We start from the raw sequence: 18,891 nt of genomic DNA, 5'->3' as shown, positions 1-18,891 counted from the left end.
AGGCGTACACATTCTCCCATTGCATCCCTTTTTCTTTTTTTTTTTTTGCCTGGAAGAGGCCAGCAGTGGGTTAGAGAGAAGGGAGGAAGGTGATTCTAGGAGGAATCACAGGAAATATAAGGGATGCTGATGCTGCAAGCTACTTGGAATGGGTTGCAAGCTGAGGATTCCTGGCGTAGAAAAGACAAGACCCACAGACAGGAGAGGTCAGATTGTCAGTCCTAAGATGGATGGTCTCTCCTCACCCAAACTCTGACCCCAGAACCAGCAACAATTGCATGTCTGTGGGAGAGTGTGCCAGCCCAACCCAGGACTTCTCTTCCTGGGAAACTGGAGTTGAGAAGGGAGGCGTGATTTCCCCTGCCTTCAGGAAAAGCCTGAAAGGTCGGTTAGGAACCTTTTTGCTCCTTGCCAGAGAAAACGAGAAATATGAGAAAATTCCTCGGGAAGAACTGAAGACATGGAAGTCACAGCTGCCTCAAAACAGCTGTGGTGACCTGTCAGCCCCTTGGTTAGTTCTCTGCAGCAATTGGTGTCTGAGGGAGTCTCTAGGGGAAAAGGAGCTTTAGGAACAGACTCATGTGGGCGGGAACTAGGAAGCCGTGGACTTGGGTCAAGCTCTGTGACCTCTCTGGGCGTTCCTCACCTTTGAGACGGGACCACACAGAAGGGACTCTAAATGTTGCTCTTCCCACATCTATTTCTCTCTTCCCTGTCTTCATCCTGATCAAACTCCTGCCCAGGACACATTTAGACAACTCCTCTCTTCTCAGCTATTTGCTGGGCGGCGGTGGTGGTGGTGGGGGGGGGGGGGGGGACCCATGATACCTAAATATATCAGGTGTTGCTGAGTTAAAACCCAGAAACCCATGACCAAAATAATAATAATGATAATGATAAAAACCAATCCAGCTCCTCATTCCTCATCATTGCAGAAGGCCTGCAGGACCTGATTAGTTTATCTTCTCAATCCCAAACAAAGCCAGATCAATAGCTTTGTTTTAAGGATGCTCGTTTGGCTTCACATGGCTAAGCACTTAAAATTAATCATAATCAGTTATCCCATGGTTTTTTTTGTTTTAATTTCCAGCAGAGGCATGGGGCTTTGAAGACATTCATCTTAATGGTGAACCATTCCAAAATTGGCCGGAGTTGACATCTCCATTTAAGGAGCCTCCCTCCCCCACCCAGACCTTGCAAGCATCATCTACACATTGATATTTTATAGCACGTCTTTGTGACCGAATATTAGACACCATCAGAAATCTTGTCAATGAAACAATGAACAGTAACTAAGTGGAGGCATTTACACATTAATAATTTTTTCAGATATAAAGAATATTTTCAAAATACACTAGCCCTAAAGAGGTTAATGTTAGGATCCTGAAAAAAATAATATCTTACACATTAAAAAGAGTATTGTAGTTTGAGATATGCTAACGTTACACAGTGTGTGATATGAAATCAGGACATGCTTATCTCTCAGAAAGTTCTAGAGATTCGCTTAAGAAAAGTCTGTGAAGTCAACCACTCAGGAGATTTCACACTCAGTAATGTACTTTCCCCCTTCCTGTGGGAGGAAATCCCATCAGTTTTCTTTGTATTGAAAAGTTGGTTGTATTTATTACATTGAACTTGAACTCAGAAGGTGAATCTAAGAGGGGACTGACCACCCACCGCGAGGAGACCGAGGTCTGGGGCCAGAATGGAAAAGGGTAAGAGGTCCCACCTTCCTGTCCATGCTGGCTGTGTTCCATGAGGAATGTTCAGCTCAGGGTGTAGTGAACAAAGAAAGAGTATGCCACCCTGTGCTTTCCAGTCAACAGAGAGGGGAGTAAGGAGGAAGTGTAGTACAGATGAAACTTCCTAAGGCTGGCACCTTAGGAAACCCAGGTGATGACAGGGGAGGAAGAATGGCAAAGTGGCCAGGGCTGGCATTTCATTATGCCTCCCCACCCCACCCCCCATCATAGCACTCCCTCATGTTATCTATTTGCTTGCTTTCAGCTCTCCCTCCAAGAAGCTACTATTCCTGTCACCCTCCTCTTACACTAGTTCCCCTCAGAGAAGCCAACTAACCGCTGAGCAATAAGCAGCCCAGTCTCTGTGACCACTGTACCAAGCTGCCTCAGCAGCCTTGTTGCCAAGGCTGGAGATGTTAGAGGCCCCTGAAGCGTGGCCATTGTGTGCCCGCAGGGTGGTGTGAAGTGTTCTCCAAGGGCTGAGCCAAGGCAAGCTGTCAGTGCCTCTTGTCAGAGCTTCCCACAGGCGTGCAAAATTGTCCTTGGCACTCCCTTGGCCCAGCTAACAGGCCCCTCAAAGTGTGAGGCTCTCTTGTAGTACAAGGCCCTGCTAAGTGTTAGATATATCAAACGTGCAGGGGAAAGTAAAGAATTTTTTTTTTTTTTTTTTTAACTTACTAACATTGTAATTCCAGGGACGATTTGGTCTTACTATCATTGTCTCTAGCACTCAACAGTTTAGGAGCTTCGTGTTCCACAAACTCATACACACACACACACACACACACACACACACACACACACACTACAGATTTTATTCCATGGCATGTAAAGGTCTTAATTGGGAAGCACAGGCTTCCGTGAGGCTGCCCTCCCTTTGTTATTCCACCGATGACCCTTGCACCTCCACCTGACCTGCACATCTTCTATCTTGCAATTCATAAACTCTTCTCACCATGTAGGTTGTGTTGTGTAGCAGCCATGCATGCCGATGCTGCATTCTGAGTTTCCTGTGGTCAGGATACTGTGAGCTAGGCTTCCAGCCCTGGCAGCTAAGTTGTAAACGGTCCAGGCACTTCTCAGAGAGACCAGGCCTCCCCCTCAAGACAGCATCTCTTTCTGAATGAAAACCAACAACAGAGACTTTAACTTGTACTTTAAAAATTGAGAAGACAGACAGTTGAAACAGAATGAGACAGGGGAGTGGCTCAGTTGGTGAAATGCTTGCTTTTCAACATGAGGACTTGAATTTGATCCCCACAACTCTGGCTTTAAAAAGCTGGACCTTTGTAATCCCAGCCTTGGAGGAGACAGAGTCAGGTGCATCCTTGGGGCTTGCTGGCCAGCCAAGCCTAGCCTACTTGGAGTGTCCAAGCCAGTGAGAGACCCCATCTCAAAAACAAGATGACTGTTGCTTGTGAAACAACACCCAAAGTTGTCATCTGATCTCCACCTGTGTGTACACACACACAGGTACAGCCACACATACACTAAGAATCTTAGTTTATAAGATATTTGGGTTTTTTTTCCTGTAGTTTATAAGAGATAAAAAGATATTTTCAGATATTATCCTCAGAGTAAATTAACAAGTTGGAATTCCAGTAGATAATTATCAAAAAAAAAAAATCAAGACTACAGATGTCAGGAAAACACACCTAGGGACCAGCTGAATAACATAGAGATCCCGTGGTGTATAGTTGATCAGCGTGTACAGGTCTAAAGGTCTTGTTTCTACTTACGGTACTTGCCAATTTGGGAAACTCAGTGACTTCACTGTAACCCGTTGCTGGCAGGACCTTTAGGGGTCTCCAGAATGACCAACTACTGCTCAGGTAAAGTGTAGAGAAAAATGACTGGGACTGGAGGAAGAGCCATACTGTCTGCACCCTGGGTACCCCTGTCACCTTGTCTTGGTGTCTCCAAGGTCGACAGTAAATTGTCATTAGTAGAGAGATTGGAACGCAGAGGTCTTGGCTCCCTGGTCGGCGCTCTTGGCCTTCTTTGGGCGTATGTATGTGCCATACAGCTGCTGTTCAAAGCAGACCCCTGGCAAGGATGGGGCTATAAACACAGCTTGCCTTTTCAAGATCCACCTACCATTACAGTCTGGTAATGTGAAGGAGGTTGAGAAGGGCAAACATGTCCATGACAGAGTCGAAGGCCAGTCCTTAGACTTTCTGTTCACTTTCAAACTAGACATTGCAGACTAAACCACAAACCATATTGTATAGGTAAATAAGATTTTTTTTTATTCTATAAGTATATATACATGTATACGTGTGTATATATATACACACACATCAGTAACATTTCACATTTAAAAATTGGGACCACCTACATAAACATTAACATTTCCAGCGTCTCTCAAAAATCCAGACACGGCTGGCAACCCTGAGACCACAGCTCTGCACTGCAGTGGTCATCCATGGGCAAGGAGCCTCCGCCTGCTTACATTCTGCTCCACCATCCACTTGGTCTCCTTTACGTTCACTGCCAACCCAGGCAACCCTGAGGTGTAAATACACTGTGTCAGCAGAGTGCCAGGTGATGTGCTTCGGGCCAAAGCTTGCATTTGGCCATTTTTGAATGGCCATACACAGAGAGACCTGAGCGACATAGAGTCTGGAACTCCTGAAACTGAGCAAGGACACCCCAGGAACAGCCAGGAATGCCTCATGACTTATACCCTGTGGGGTTTCTCTCAAGAGTTAAGCTGGCCTCCAAATTCCCTTTGGTTTTAAAGCAGTAGCAATTGGGTTCATGCATCCTAACATGACTCAACGTTCACTAGACTCCTAGTAGTTGCAATTCAGCTACATCCAGGCTGGTGTGGCATGGCCAGACATGATACCCACACATAGACAGAGAAGGATAAATGGGAAAAGGTTTTTTTTGTTTTTTTTGTTTTTTTTGTTTTTTGTTTTTTTGTTTTTTTTTTTTTTGTTTTTTTTTTGTTTTTTTTTGTTTTTGTTTTTGTTTTTGTTTTGTTTTGTTTTTTCTGGTGCAAGAGGAAGATGGCAAAAATGAATAGTCTTGATGCTCTTCCAGCCTGTGGCGATGTCCTAGCTGAGGGATGTCCTATGAGGCACTGATGTTGGGGTGGTCAAGGACAGTCCAGTTTAGAAGAGCCAGAGTGAAATGCAAATGGAGATCTGTCCTCCACTTCAACTGAGCTGCCTCTGTTCCAGTTAATACTAATGTCATAATAATATATTACATAGCATGGTGATTAATATATGAGTTGATAGGGATATTGTTATTTCCTCCGTGTGTGAGTATCTACTACTTTGGAGCATCTGCCTTTCCTTCTCAAGCATGTTTTAGACAGCAAGCTAAGACTTTAAGGGGTGACCTTTTACTTAAGTGTATGCCATACCTTTATAGGATAGATTATATTAATCCAGCCCAACCAGTGAGGAGACTGAGAATCAAAGAATGTGAATTAAGTTCTCCAAAGTGACACTGGCCAGGTTAAGGGAATTCTTATTCTAGTGTTCAGCTTCATTTCTGCATGAAACCTAACTCTTAACTACTCTACTCAACTACTCTACTATAATAACGTAACTAAAAATTATTAATGATAACCTATAATTCCCAAACTATAGGAAGACACGAATACGTTGGTGTGGCCAGTGGCCGTTCCCATTGTGTAGAATAATGCAGGAACCATGGTTTTTCTCTTTGAAAATCTGGTTGATAGGGTCGTCAGATCTACACTTAAACCCAGCTTAATCACCATCACATACGGGTCGACAGAACTGCCCCACGGTTGAGCATGGGGCTGGCAAGTATTCTCAACAAGCTGGAAGCCAGTCCATCGTCACCAAACTAGATAAAAGAGGTTCAGTCCTCACTGGACAGTGAGAGCATCCACACATATCCGTTAGAGCTATTGTGTAGATTAAAGGAGATGTCGTGTGCCTAACAAAAGCAAATGAAGACTTAGGTAGTCAGCTAAAGTACAAGACGCCCAGTCAGGATGAAATTAATAAACTACACGGAGACCCACCACACCACAATTCCTCTACAGAATGCTATGGCCTTCTGGCCCAAAGTTAAGGTGTGGCTGTCGTCATATGTCAAAAGTCGGACAAGGTGTTTGACAGAAACTTCCCTTTCTCACGTTGCCTGTGATTTTATAGTTCTCCAGCTAAATGGTATCTCCCCCCTGCCACCTCAGTCCTCTCTTACTTTTAATACTGAACAAAATCAGAGCTACGGTGAAAGTCGGTGTATTCTAATAGATGAGATTCGTTTTCATTTATTTACGAAATGCGTCAGCTGGGTTACTCTGGGGGCTGCGCGTTTGTGTTAACAGTCCTGGAATTGGTGTTTACTCACGACACAGTTTTGAATTTAGAATTGTCATTACTTAATGAAACTCTTAAAATATCCCCGAATATGAGGGGGTTTTTTTGACACTATGCCGAAAATTGCAATGTGCCCCAGACTATCAGGATTAAATTGCATTTTGCGAATTCTATCCAGCCTTCAGCCTCCTAAGACAGGCACTGGCTTCTCTCTGAGCACTCCTGTGCTAGGTGACACCTTCCCTCTTCCAGAGTCCCTCAGTCTCTGATGGGACATTTGATAGAGGTCCTATGTTTAAAATAACTAGGTTTTAAGAATGCCAGCTTCAGAAAAAGTAAAAAGTAATCAGAGGTCTAAAATAATTTTTACATTTAAATAACCAACATTTTTTTTTTTAGTCTTTAAGGAATCTGCAATCTGAGGTACCTTATGATTTCATTTCCCTCTTAAGTGAACGCTGGTTATTTGAAAAACGCACTGGTGTCTATTCCTAGATAAAGAGGATGTACTGAGATAGCTGAGGTGTTCTTTACTAACAAAGGGTTTTGAAGCAAGCCCTCCTATTGATGCCATGTGGTTTTGGTGACTGGGGCTCCAGTGTAAGGTTCTGGCTTCTTATCGAGTTTTGCACCGTTGTTATTGTTGTTTCTACTATTTAAAAACTAGTGGAGCTAGGCATTCTGGTGTACACATGTAATCTCAGAACTCAGGAAGGTGAGACAAGATCAGGAGTTCAAATCCCCCCTGGGCTCCATGGTGAGTGCCAGCCAACTTGAGACGCTTAGAACAACCCTGTTTCAAAAAGAAAATTAGAATCCAATCCCAACATTTAGAATTCACGTGATTTTATATAAAATAATATGTTTCCAGCCTCCATTGACCGTCGGAAGGCATGAGAACACCGGGCACACGCGTGGCTGTAGTCATGTCCGGCAGCTCCATCCACTAGACCTACCTGTGAGGGAGATACTACAACATCTGTGGGATCTATGTGATAGCTACAAGTCAGGCGTGACTCTTGAGCCCATGCACATGAGAATGAATTATTTCATCACATCTCACTTCAACTAATGGAAATTTAAATATCCACATTTAGCACCTAATGGGACAGTGCCTGTTGAAGGTTAACTGGCAGTCTGTGTGCTGTTTGCACTAGGCAGGCCCTTCGCACTGTTGCTGAGTTCTTTCCAGGCCTGAATCTCCAAACCTCCCTTGCCATTATTGTATCTTAAATAGCATTTCCTAATAGTAAATCCATTGCTATACCATTCTCTTCACCCTGAACTTCCTTTACCTTAATTGAAACATCTTATACCTCTCAAAAGAAGCATTTTCAAAAATCCTGGATTATAATTATTACATTTGCACCCCACTGAAGTCAGACCCCTTGGAGAATTAGTTGTGATGGCCAGTGTTCCCTTCTCTCAGTCTTGTGAATGACTTCTATTTGCTAGATACTCAACTGAGTGGCAAACTCACTTCCTTGTCTGGCCTCATCTGGCTCCAACCATGAGTCGGAAACACGGGATCCAGTTAGGGAAAGAAGCCTATTGGCCACGCAGAAGCCGAAGCAGGTATCTGCATAAAGAGAGAAAGAAAGGAAACCTTGTTGGTAACTGTTGTCACAGGCCAAGTTCTGGAGACTGAAAGTGACTTGTAGAGTCTGGCCAGGTGTCCTACCCCTGTGCACAGCTGGGAATCCAGGATACTTTATAGTTGTGTTTTGAAAGCTGTTCACAAGCTAGCAATAGAATTTTACAGTTAGCACCCACCAGCCTGGAATTAGTGAAATTAAGGGCTAGAAAGACCCTGAAGGGTGGGAACTCTCTTCATTTTAAAAGGAAAAAAAAATTCCCTCTGGAAAGGTTAAGTGAAGTGTTTGTAGCTACAGAAAAATTCATGGCAGAACCAGGCCAGAAAACAGTGTTTTTGGCTCCTTATCCAATGCTTTTTTTATGGCCGTCTGCTTCTCTGTATTACCAGACAGGAAACAAAAATTAGTGAAGCCAGACTCTGTGTCCTGTCTGTAGCATCATCCCTTGATCCCTGGGCTTGCCAGAGGGAACATTTTGCATTCTGCATGAGGACAACACCCTGCTTTCCTAGGCCCTTCAAAGCATATGGCCACTGCCTAAGAAACGGCCACCCCAGTGTCTCTGCTTAGTTAGAGAGTAGCCTGGGAGGGGATCCAGGTCATCATCATTCCTCAGCTAACACTGGAGATTGGAGGCTCAATTAGTAAATCCTAGAGGCCCCACCCTGACTTGTTTTTGTGAGCCCAGATAAGCCAAGGTATGAATTGTACTCAACTCTCCAACAAAGTCCCTCCCCGCTACGAATATCAGAGATCTCTTTGGGTCTCAGCCTGAGAACAAAGCCACAAGCCCACTGTGTAGTTTCTCTGAAGTGGCTCTATTACAAACTGTATGCAGGCAGTGACTCAGTGTGCAGCCATAGATCTGATGAGTAGAATTAATCTTAGACAGGCAGGGATGGACCTGCCAGGAGGAGCAGTCTTCTCCCAAGATCAGAAACTTGGAGATGTTTGTCACAAGTAATAACCATGGAGTAGAAGACACCATTGTATCAGGCTGGGTTGTTAAAAGACAGGGAATCTGAGTAGTAGGTTTGCAGGGATGTTTCTCTGGAGACAGCTGCCCTTCGGGGGATGACATGCGGAGGAAAATTTTAACCACAGCTCCTGTGTGCCATCAAGAGAGTTATTCTTAATATGTGTATATACTTATGTGTATGAGTGTGTGAGTATGTGAAAGTGTGTGTGTATGTGAGTGTGTGACTGTGTGTGTGTGTGTGTCCTAATTCAAATTGTTCATTGTTTAAGTCAGAGAATAAAACCTGGCTCCCGTAAACCAAATCTACTTTCCAGGTATTTGGTTCATTTATGGATTTTGTTTCTATAGGTGAGTGGTGCCAATCTTAAAAATGCAAAAGATTTCCTATGAAAATCCTGCAGGATTCACATTCCTCTTTAAAGAATAAAAGGAAATCCTGGAAACACTGTGCTCCAGCTTAGCACAGGTTCTGAAAATTCTAAGTGACAATCCATTTAGGAAGGCTGCATTTACTGCAGTCCCTGTACAGCCCACTCGTGTAGATAATTGAGTTGTCCCCTGGATTAGCACAGAAGGCTGTTCGATTCGGGCATTTATTTGTATCAAAAGATGCCCAAAACACCACCCTTTAAACAAACCACCCGTTCGGTAAATGTTTACTGAATCTTCCCATGTGCTAAACATACAAGGCCCTGTTTATATAATGAAGTATAAAACAGTCTTTCTAGGGCCAGAAAGATGGCTCAGTGGTAAAGAGCACTGGCTGCTCTTCCAGAGGACCCAGGTTCAATTCCCAGTACCCACATAAAGGTGGCATCAGTAACTGGTTCTAGGAGGTCTTCTGTCCTCTGTGGACACCAGGGGCACACACAATAAACATATATACATGGCAGGAAAGATATTGCTACACATAAAATAAAAGTAAATAAATCTTTTTTTAAAAAGCAGATACAGTCTTGCTGTCTTTAGCAAGATGGTGTGGTATCCAGTTATTGAGTAACCACTATCCTCCTTCCTTTCTCACTAGGTGAGACACCAAGTACAGCTGAGATTTTAAAACGTATCTATTTCTTCTCTTCTTGATTCCAAACTCATCTGCCCACCTACAGAAGTTGGAGGGCTACTGCAGATACCTTAGTATAGTGGCAATTGCCTGACTTCTGCATAGGACAGTTTTGCAGCCCAGATTTCATCTTATAGACAACAAAAGGAAATAGGAAGACCACTGCTTTCATAGTCACGTTACGTCCTATGGCATATCGTTCTCAGTTAACCAAGTTGTAAAGCAGTTGGACCATTCTGAAGCACAGCTAGTATCCGTGAATGAATTCTTCAGCATGCCCTCACCAAAGACACCAGGGCATGATAAATACTTACACAAGCAGGTGCCAGGCTGAGCAAATGGCAGCGTGTGAGCGTGTGAGGGCTTGTCTGTCTGTCTCTCTGTCTCTGTCTCTGTCTCTGTCTCTCTCTCTCTCCCCCCTACTCTTCCCTGTCTACACTTTTCAAAGCATCTTCTCTTTTCCTCTCTTAACTCGGAGGCTCTGCTGAGTGGATGGAGATGAATTTCTGTCTGTTGTAATCTGAATCCATAATGAAAGAAGAACCGAAGACAAGCCCTTTTGTTAAGGAATCCTCCTCATCAAAGACCCAAATTGGCAGCTGATTGTTTTTATTTATTTCTGTAGGTTTTACACGACACCTGGAGACCATTTAAAATGTTACTTGGCGGTGAGCGCTGTGTGTTTAAAAATAACACTCACCCAGTGCCAAATCACTTTAGAGTCGGGTACAAATATTGAGACAAAAACCCCAGCTGTTATTGCTTTGGCTGCTAATTTGAGGTGTCAGATGAGAGCCCGGCTGCTATACGTCAGTGAATAAGGCCCCTTGTGAGATCATTGTGTTTTCTAACAGTTGAGAGTAATGGTCCAATCAGTGCGGCATCAGTTGCTTTCATTATATGCCCACACAATGGTTATGAGCTTTAATTTAAACGGTCCACAGGGAGATCAGGGAACGTGGTATAACGTAGCACCCAGGATCGCTCAGAGTAGGTAGTGGAGGTTCAATGGCTGCCTGTCGTCCTTCCCCTGCCTCATCTGACCTCAGAGACCTATTTTTCGGTCCAGTAGGAGAAAGATCGGCTTAGGTTAAGCAGCTTTTGGTTCTATGGTGTATTTGTAAACGCCCGTTCAGCCTATTCAACACCAAGGGCTGTTGATGATTTTTGGTAACATTTTCACCTGTTGACCAAGCCTTTTCCTTAAAAGGCATTGGGTTGCAATTGCCTTCTCTTGCATGCAGCCTCAATGGCTCCCCCACACTGGTATAGCTAAACTCTTCCTCTTCAGAGAACAAGAGCAGTGAACCTTGTCCCTGACTTGTCACCCCAGTGAGGAGAGTCCAGCACAAAGCAATATGACCCACCTGTACCATGGAATACTGACAACCACGGACCCCGATAACATACCTGGCCGTGAATATAGTCTCTAGAACGGTGAATATAGTCTCTAGAACGGCAGTGTGTGTACTGAACACAGTTGACAATGGGATAACGAACGAGCATAAGGTTTGGATTTCTGGACGTTAGGAGAAAGAAATGAGCTAGATAGTGTGTGCACAGTGCCCAGGCCACGCAGACAGAGTATCAGCACCATTACTACTATTGTGACTGTCATTATGGTCACCTTCACTGGCAACTCTAGGCAGTCCCACCTCAAAGCGCTATTCTTTCCAGACAGGTTGAGCTCGGCAGCAGAAATTAGGGAGATCGTGAGAGAACATGTAGCATCCGTTTGAGATTTTTCCCAAAGGGTTAACCACCATCTCTTCCTCCTTCCTGACTTCTAGAGTTGGCTAGAGCATCGGGACAAATTAGAACAGTACAGGGCTAAGAGAGACGGCGAATCGCACCTAACTATAAGAGAAACAGTAGAGCGTCATGCACAAAGGCTGACTACTGAGAGGTGCCTTGGGTAGCCAAAGTCCAGTACAGGCTTAGTTACAGGTGTCTATCTCAAGGTCACTGGGCCCAGTGTGTGCTCTCTAAGGACCAAGGCTTTGGAGACATGCCACGAACACGCTGATCGGAGGGAGCTGAGTGAGCAAAGGCTCACTTCAGGATTCCACTGCTAGGATCTTGAGTGTGAGAACTTGGTCACCAGCCACAAGTTCTGATTCCTGGCCCATGATAGTTGCCAGGCAAGAAGAGAAACAACTAGTTTTGCTATAACATACGAGCCAGAGAAGAGAAGCAGCCATTTAGGAAGAACCCTAAAGACTTGAGTTTCCTTCCCCTTGTCTTCCCTGAGCCAAGCAAGAGGGAGGGGAATCGGGCAAACTCCCTGCCCCATCTCTTGAAGTTCACAGGCTGCCAGAACCCCTGCTGTGTTTCACATTCCCCTTGCCAGTGGTTTAGATGTTTCCCACAGGGTCTAGCCCCAGTGTTTACACTCAGCAGGCTCCTCAGAAAATGGTTCTGCATCCTATGAATTCAACAGAAGCACTGTTGGAGATAGTTCTAACTTTCAGGCATGAGACATCAGCCATGTCCAGACTCACTTTAAATAAAATTGGCTGCTGCTGATTCACCAAGGTGACCATCCGGGAAGGAGCCACCTTACTTATCTGGCCTTAGGGAGAAGGAAGCCTGCTTGGTGGCAGGGAATGACTGGGCCAGTCTACCAAGCAAGTCCATCAGACAGACCCAAGGAGTCTGGCTGTCTGGAGGGGGTGCATATCAGAGGGGTTCTCAGAACCCAGGAAAGTTGGCCCAGTGGGAGGCTGCCGTTACATTCACCACAGATGCCTGCTTTTGCAATTATGTGATACACGCGCACAGATAATATTATTGCATTAGAGCCAATTACATGGTGTTATGGACACACAACATGCAGATTACACCCAGAGCCAAGAAAGCTCGGAGTGATAAAGCGATGGCCTAATGGGAGGAGACAGAGGGAAATGTCATCCTTATTAAGGTTGCCAGGGTGGAGTGGATGTAGCTGGTCAGAGCTTCTAAGATCAGAGATGGCTATCTTGAATGATGTAAGAGAGAACTACATGTTAGCATCCAGCAGAGACCAATAAAGAGCTGGGAGTGGGGAGAGGCAGTAGAAGCCACACCAGATCTCTCTAGTGGTGGTTACAGCCCCCTATTCCTAGTTGGGAAAGTACAATCCTTGCCATAAAAAAGGTCTTCAGTCATCCTGTATACTAACCTGTGTATTTACAGGCAGGAGAGTCTGTTCTTAGCTCCCCTCCTTGTTCAGCGAGTGTCTATTGTGAGGTTAGTTGAGTGTGGTGGCACACACCTATAATGGCAGCTTTTTGGGAGACTGAGGCAGGAGCATTGCAAATTCAAGGGCAGCCTGGGTGACTTGGTGAGATCCTGTCTCAAAATTTAAACTAATAACTAAAGGCGAGTAAATCAGTGTTGTCTTGCATGCCTCCAACCCTGTGTTTGAACCCCAGGAGAACAAAAAGAAGTGGGCTCTGGAGGGGTCGTTAAAATGAACAGCACAGGGGTCCACCCAAAGATTTCTACTCAGAAGTTCCGGGTGGGCTGAGAAGCATGGCTAACGTTCCTGGGTAATGTCGCTGGTCTGGAGCTGTACTCTGAGAATCTCTGCTCACTTCCATTCCCTATCCAGCCCAGTGTGGATACGTCTTGTATCGGTCCTGGTCCCCACACAACACTACAAGTATAGAAACTCTTGGGTCAGTCCAGGCTGGGAGCATGGTGTGCTGGCTAGGAGTTTAACTCTCTGCCTTTGGTTCTGTGAATTACCACCATTGGGTTCCTAGAAATATTTGGGCCTCTTTTTGTTTCTAAGTTCTAATGCCTTTAACCTAATCCCCTAGTTTTCCTGAATAGCTCTGATTTACCAGGACTTATTCTCTGGCAGACACAGGATCAGAATGGCAGAGCTTGACAGTAAATACTTTAGGCTTCACACAAACGCAGTCGTAGACAGCGCAAAAATAAACCAATGAAACTTTATTGACAAAAATAAGCTTATGGGATGGGATTTGGCTCATTGTTATGGGTGAGCCCCTGTTTTGACACAATATCCCAGCATTTGACTTAGAAACTGCAGGGCACCCGTGTCTTATATGTGCCGTATGGTAGAAATTGTGAACTAGCTAATTCTTTATGGCTTGAAAAAAATCAGTTAAATTTATTATTTATTTTTATGTCTATGGATGTTTCAACTGTATATATATCTTTGTATCTCTGGTACCTATAGCAACCAGAAGAGAGTGTCAGATTCCCTATAACTAGAGTTACAGATAGTAGTAAACCTTCATGTAGATGCCCCTGGAATAAAAACCTAATAGACCCTTTCTAATGCTCACAATCACGGGGTCCACAGGCAAGTGTGTCATTGGTCATTTTTTATTAGACGTCTGTGCTCCAAGTACGACAAAGCCTAAGAGCCAGTGGGCTGGCATTCAGGCCTCATCATTGAAGACAGCATTTATAATGGGGTAAGGACGTAACAAGAGAGACGTGGAAGGGGGTGGAATGTCATTTCAACCCTGTGAGGAGGGGAGATGTTTCCGATAGGTTTCAGGTTGACGTGTTCTTTTGGAACCAAATGTCCTTTGGGGTGGTTGAAAATGGGACCCACAGGCACCAGGCATGCAGGCAAAACACTCATCCAGAGAGAGAGAGAGAGAGAGAGAGAGAGAGAGAGACAGAGAGAGAGACAGAGAGACAGAGAGAGACAGAGAGACAGAGAGACAGAGAGAAATTAACAGAATAAATGTAACCCTAGATTTGAGCTTGAAACCTAAAGCAAAATGCTGAATTAATAGTATTTACTTAGAGAAGAAAAAAAACTCCAATCTTATCTGGATAATTTGGGAGAAGAACATAGCTTCTGAAGAACAAAGTGAAGGGGCTAAAGGTAGACCCAGTGTGGCTTCTCAAGGGAATGGAGGTAAATACATGAGGTTGACAGGATCATTGTAGCACAGAACAGGCCAGCCAACTGTGGGGAAGTAGGAACAGGGGCATTGGCAGAGGGAGCCTTATGTTCTCTGTTGCTAAGGCTTATAAAACATGAGATGACAGGAGGGTGGTGCAGATTTCCTAGCTTTGGGTCCAGAGTAGATGTGAGGACAGATAAGGGCTGTACGGCAGTAGCAAGCTTGCCCGAAAGCAAAGGACAGTGGGTGAGTCAGGGAAACAAGATGGGAAGAAAAAACAGCCAGTCCAGAATTCACCAACAGCTAGTGTGCTGCCCATGCAGGACCCTCAGCCTTTCCTAGCCTCTGACTGCTTGTCTCCAAAGTGGGGCTGACCTCAGAGTGCTAGCTGTACCCAAATGAGACTCTGGGAAGCCATGGTGGGAAGGTCTAACCAAAAGCCACAGTCGCAATAGCGACAATCACTGGAAGTCAGTTTGGAGCCCTCCCCCACACTAAGTGCTTTATTTACCTTATTTCAAGGGGATTAGTGGTTGGCTAAATAATGGCCTGCCAAAGAGCCCAACATCTTCATCTCAGAAATCTGTGGGTGTCACACTACATAGTTAAAGGGGCCCTTGAAAATGAGACCAAATTAAAGATGTTGTAGGCAGAGAGATGTTGCAAATGTAATCCCTAGGCTCCTTAAAAGGGGGAGGAGACAATCATAGTGGGATCCTAAGAAGTTGGAGTGACCCAAGGAGGGGAGCATGGTCCAAGGAATGTAGACTCTCCTTCAAGTTACAATATGGAGAAAACAAACATCCACCCCCACAGACTCCCAAGAAGTGCACTCTCCTGGACCCACTTTAGACTTAGGACTTCCAAACTGTAGGAGAATAAATTCAAGCCTCCAAAGTCCTGGTCATCTGTTACAGCAGCAACAGGAAGCCTACACACATCTCATTCCTGAGATCACACTTGCTTGGATTTAAGTCTTGACTTGACACTGCCTCTCGATTTACCGGGTAATAAGAGGAATCGGTGGGAGTTCTAGGCATAGCCTCAGCTTCTCGTGAGTATGAGTGCAGGACACACACTTGACCGACGGAGTCACCTTTCCACCCCTTGATGATCGGAATCAAAGGGTAAGACACAGAACCACAGCCCAGAGCCTTCCTCCGTATAAGAGGCTCATGCTCAGTGAGATTATGATTATTACTCTTGTGTTGCAAAGGAGAAAGGTAATGAGATTCTGAAAGTTATCCTCGGTGACGTAGGCTATAAACGGCAGAGCCAGACTCTAATAAGGGCTCTGCCTTTGAGGCCCATGTTCACAGGCTCTGCCCCTCTGCACTGGGGGACCTTATGCCAACTCTCTCGTTGAATGCCAGCTGCTTAGGCAGGACCTAAGAGCCAGACAGAGCGTGGTGCTCCCCCTCCCTGGGCCAAAGCTGCCAAGACCAGAAATCAAAGGAATCTGTGTTTCTTAGCGAAAAAGAAAAAACCGGCAACTGCGGCTTCCAAGGCAATCAGTGTGTCTAAGAGGTTAGCAACCTTCTGACATCCCTGGGCCAGCCAGACTCAGGCAGCAAATCATGAAAGTGTGAATACTGTGTTTAGTCATTTGAGCTCTGGAATAATTGCTATTATCGTAAATGTTTTATAGCCCTCATTACAGCTCACATTTAAATATCAGTGTAGTAATACGTTAATAAGTCATTGCTGCTGGGCTACTGCTGGATTCCTGTTCCAGCTGAAGCCTGAGTGTAGCTGCCCCGCGTCTGCAACCAAGTGGGTGAGGGCTGGCTGTGAACTCCACTGAGGGTAACTGACTAGGCCTGTTGAGCCTTAGAGTAGTGAAAAGGATGCTCAGAGTTCTGTTCCGTAGTCATTCTGCAAACCTAGCCACAGGCAGGCAAGGAGGCTTTTCTATTTTGCCGTAGCTGCTAAGCTCTGTTGGTGGGATCTGAACCTGGCGCTCACCTGCTCCCTTCCTGGCTTTGTTCTTTGTAGGCACTGCCTTGCACATAATGCTGGCCCCTGAGTGTAGAGCCTGAAATTCCGAGGTGATTGGAAAAGTGACAGCTTTGCTTCTCTCCTGGAGACTTACTCTCCTGATCCAAAAGAGAATGGGAGCCCAGCCTAATGGGGGCGATGAATTCTTATTTAGTGTTGCCTTATTAAAATACTCTAAAGGCTTTCTGAATGGGTGGGCAGACAGACAGACAGACACACACACACACACACACACACACACACACGTGGTGTTAAGTGGATGTGCACATCTCTACTGAATTCCTAACATAGTACCAGACACACAGTGAGTATACACTGAATGTCAGAGGGCCGGGGGCACAAGAGCTAGACGCCTTTCCTCTGTGTGCCCCCACCCCAACCTTCCTCCTGTTGGCCAAGCCAAGTAATGGAGAGACCAGGGCATTTGAGGAGCATATTTCTGTGGTAGATGTGGTCACTGGAACCCTGCTTGGGACTAAGGTCACAAGGGCTGGAGAAGTCATCTGTAGGACCCGTTGGGTTGGGGCATGGGGTGACAGTGTTTAGTGTTTGGATGAAGCACCCTTTCTCTCTGGAAGGTTGAAGTGAGGAATTGAACACTCCAGGATAGGACTAGATTCTCTCCAGCATGGTCAGTAAATTGATGATCTGTATTTACTGAACACAGACGACATGTCCTGAGACTGTAGCTCACAGAGAAGGTGCTTTAAGATAAAGGCAATGTATTCACCATGAGCCCACAGCCCTGACTTCTTGACGGGCAGTGGCCCCTTCTTGAGCCAGTGAAGACCAATGGCGTCCTAGAGTAAGAGAAACATGGTTAGTGAGAAGAGTGGGATCGGGTATGTCTCTGGAAAAAAAAAATCAGAGACAAGAAAGGCCCAGGTGCAAGTGGATAGTATGAAGTGCAGACCAAAGGCCAAATCCAGTTCTTGCACTTTGGAATGCAAAGAAAGCAGGGGTGGGGTCAGAGACAGAGAACCAGTCTTAGGCTTCCCCGGCATTGCCACCCCTCTGATGTGTAACCACTGACCTGAACTGCCGACACCTCTGCAAAGAGCTTTCCCTCACTACCACACTCCTCCGTGCTTCAGAATGGATCTTTTTATTGGGTAAACTGAGGCAGTACTTTCTTTGATCCTGGTTTCAATTCTTCAGCAGCTTCATCTCATTAGATCCAGTTGTACAGCTCACGTCTTTCTCCATGTTTTCTTCTCTGTCCACGGGACAAGCCGTTCCTAACACTGCCCCCACGGAAACTCCACCCACGGTCAAGGAGAGCACCAGAAAGAGGAGAGTTAGTACCTCCTGAGATAAGATACGGCTCGCAAATGCTGATTAATGTAGCATCACGTCCCGGCAGTGTGTGTGCTGAACAGAGAAGGGTGGAGTGGGAGAAGGCTTGGGTCAGATCCCACCTGCGTGCTGAGCAGCAGTTGCAAAGCTACAAAGTTGCCTTGCCCGGCTGCAGCTCCCCTCATCATCTGTAACAAGAGTGTAACATCTCCTTTGGGGGTTCTGCACTACCAACCAGAAAGGGCAGATCTTCCCTCTCCCTAAGAGAGAACAGTTGTATGTAACTGACTTGTCTCTGTAAGAATTAAAGATGCTGGGGCTGGAGAGGTGGCTCAGCCACTCTTTGTGTGTACTGCTCTCGATGAGGACCCAGGTTCCTCTCAAAGCACCCATGCCTGGCAGTTGCAGGGGTCTCTGATGCCTCTGACCTGTGTGGGCACCAGCACCCATGTGCCCGCAAACGCATTCATACACGTGATTGGAAATACAATGAATCTCTGAATGCAAAAAGAATTAAAGATGTAATGAACTACCCAACACAGCAAGACTTAGTCATGGGTTTACTGTTCCAGACAGTGGGGGAATCTACATGAATAACAGAACTGTGAATTCTCCATTGTCTGCAGAGTTTCCACATGTCTCTAGATACTTGACTGTTCTGGTTCTTACCTGTTGGATTTTTTTTTTTTTTTTACAGCCACATATGTTCCTCCCCCGCGCCTATGAACATCTCAGGGCCCCTCATTCATAACGTTTTTCCTCTGTTTCTGCAGCACCCTCAACAATAACAACATCAGCCGCATCCTGGTCACCAGCTTCAACCACATGCCGAAGATCCGGACTCTGTGAGTAACGACTCTGCTTCCTTCCCGCCTTCCTTCTATGTTAAGCAGCCCTGGGTGCTGCTCTCTCTGCTTGTGAAACCTACTAGGCACACAGTTCCCACATCCAAAGTCATAAAGCAGGTGGGGACTTGGGGTGTGAAGTCAGGAGCAGGCCAGAGTCATGGTTCGTCCCTGCTTCCTAGCTGTTGG

At 45.5% G+C, this 18,891-nt stretch overlaps 1 protein-coding gene across 2 annotated transcripts in view; it reads left to right on the top strand.

Moving 5' to 3' along the window:
* The window catches only part of Slit3 (slit guidance ligand 3), a 588,944-nt gene that overhangs the window by 426,210 nt on the left and 143,843 nt on the right, over window positions 1-18,891 (top strand). For both annotated transcript variants that reach the window (XM_034504957.2, XM_034504958.2), the window contains exon 7: window positions 18,631-18,702. In XM_034504957.2, coding sequence (XP_034360848.1) covers window positions 18,631-18,702 — 72 coding nt within the window. The remainder of the gene's footprint in view (window positions 1-18,630; window positions 18,703-18,891) is intronic.

This window comes from Arvicanthis niloticus, chromosome 6 (genome assembly GCF_011762505.2).
Source record: "Arvicanthis niloticus isolate mArvNil1 chromosome 6, mArvNil1.pat.X, whole genome shotgun sequence".
Taxonomy (NCBI): Eukaryota; Metazoa; Chordata; class Mammalia; order Rodentia; family Muridae; genus Arvicanthis; species Arvicanthis niloticus.
Note: the sequence above shows the minus strand (reverse complement) of the source record. Positions and strands in the feature narration are given on the sequence as shown.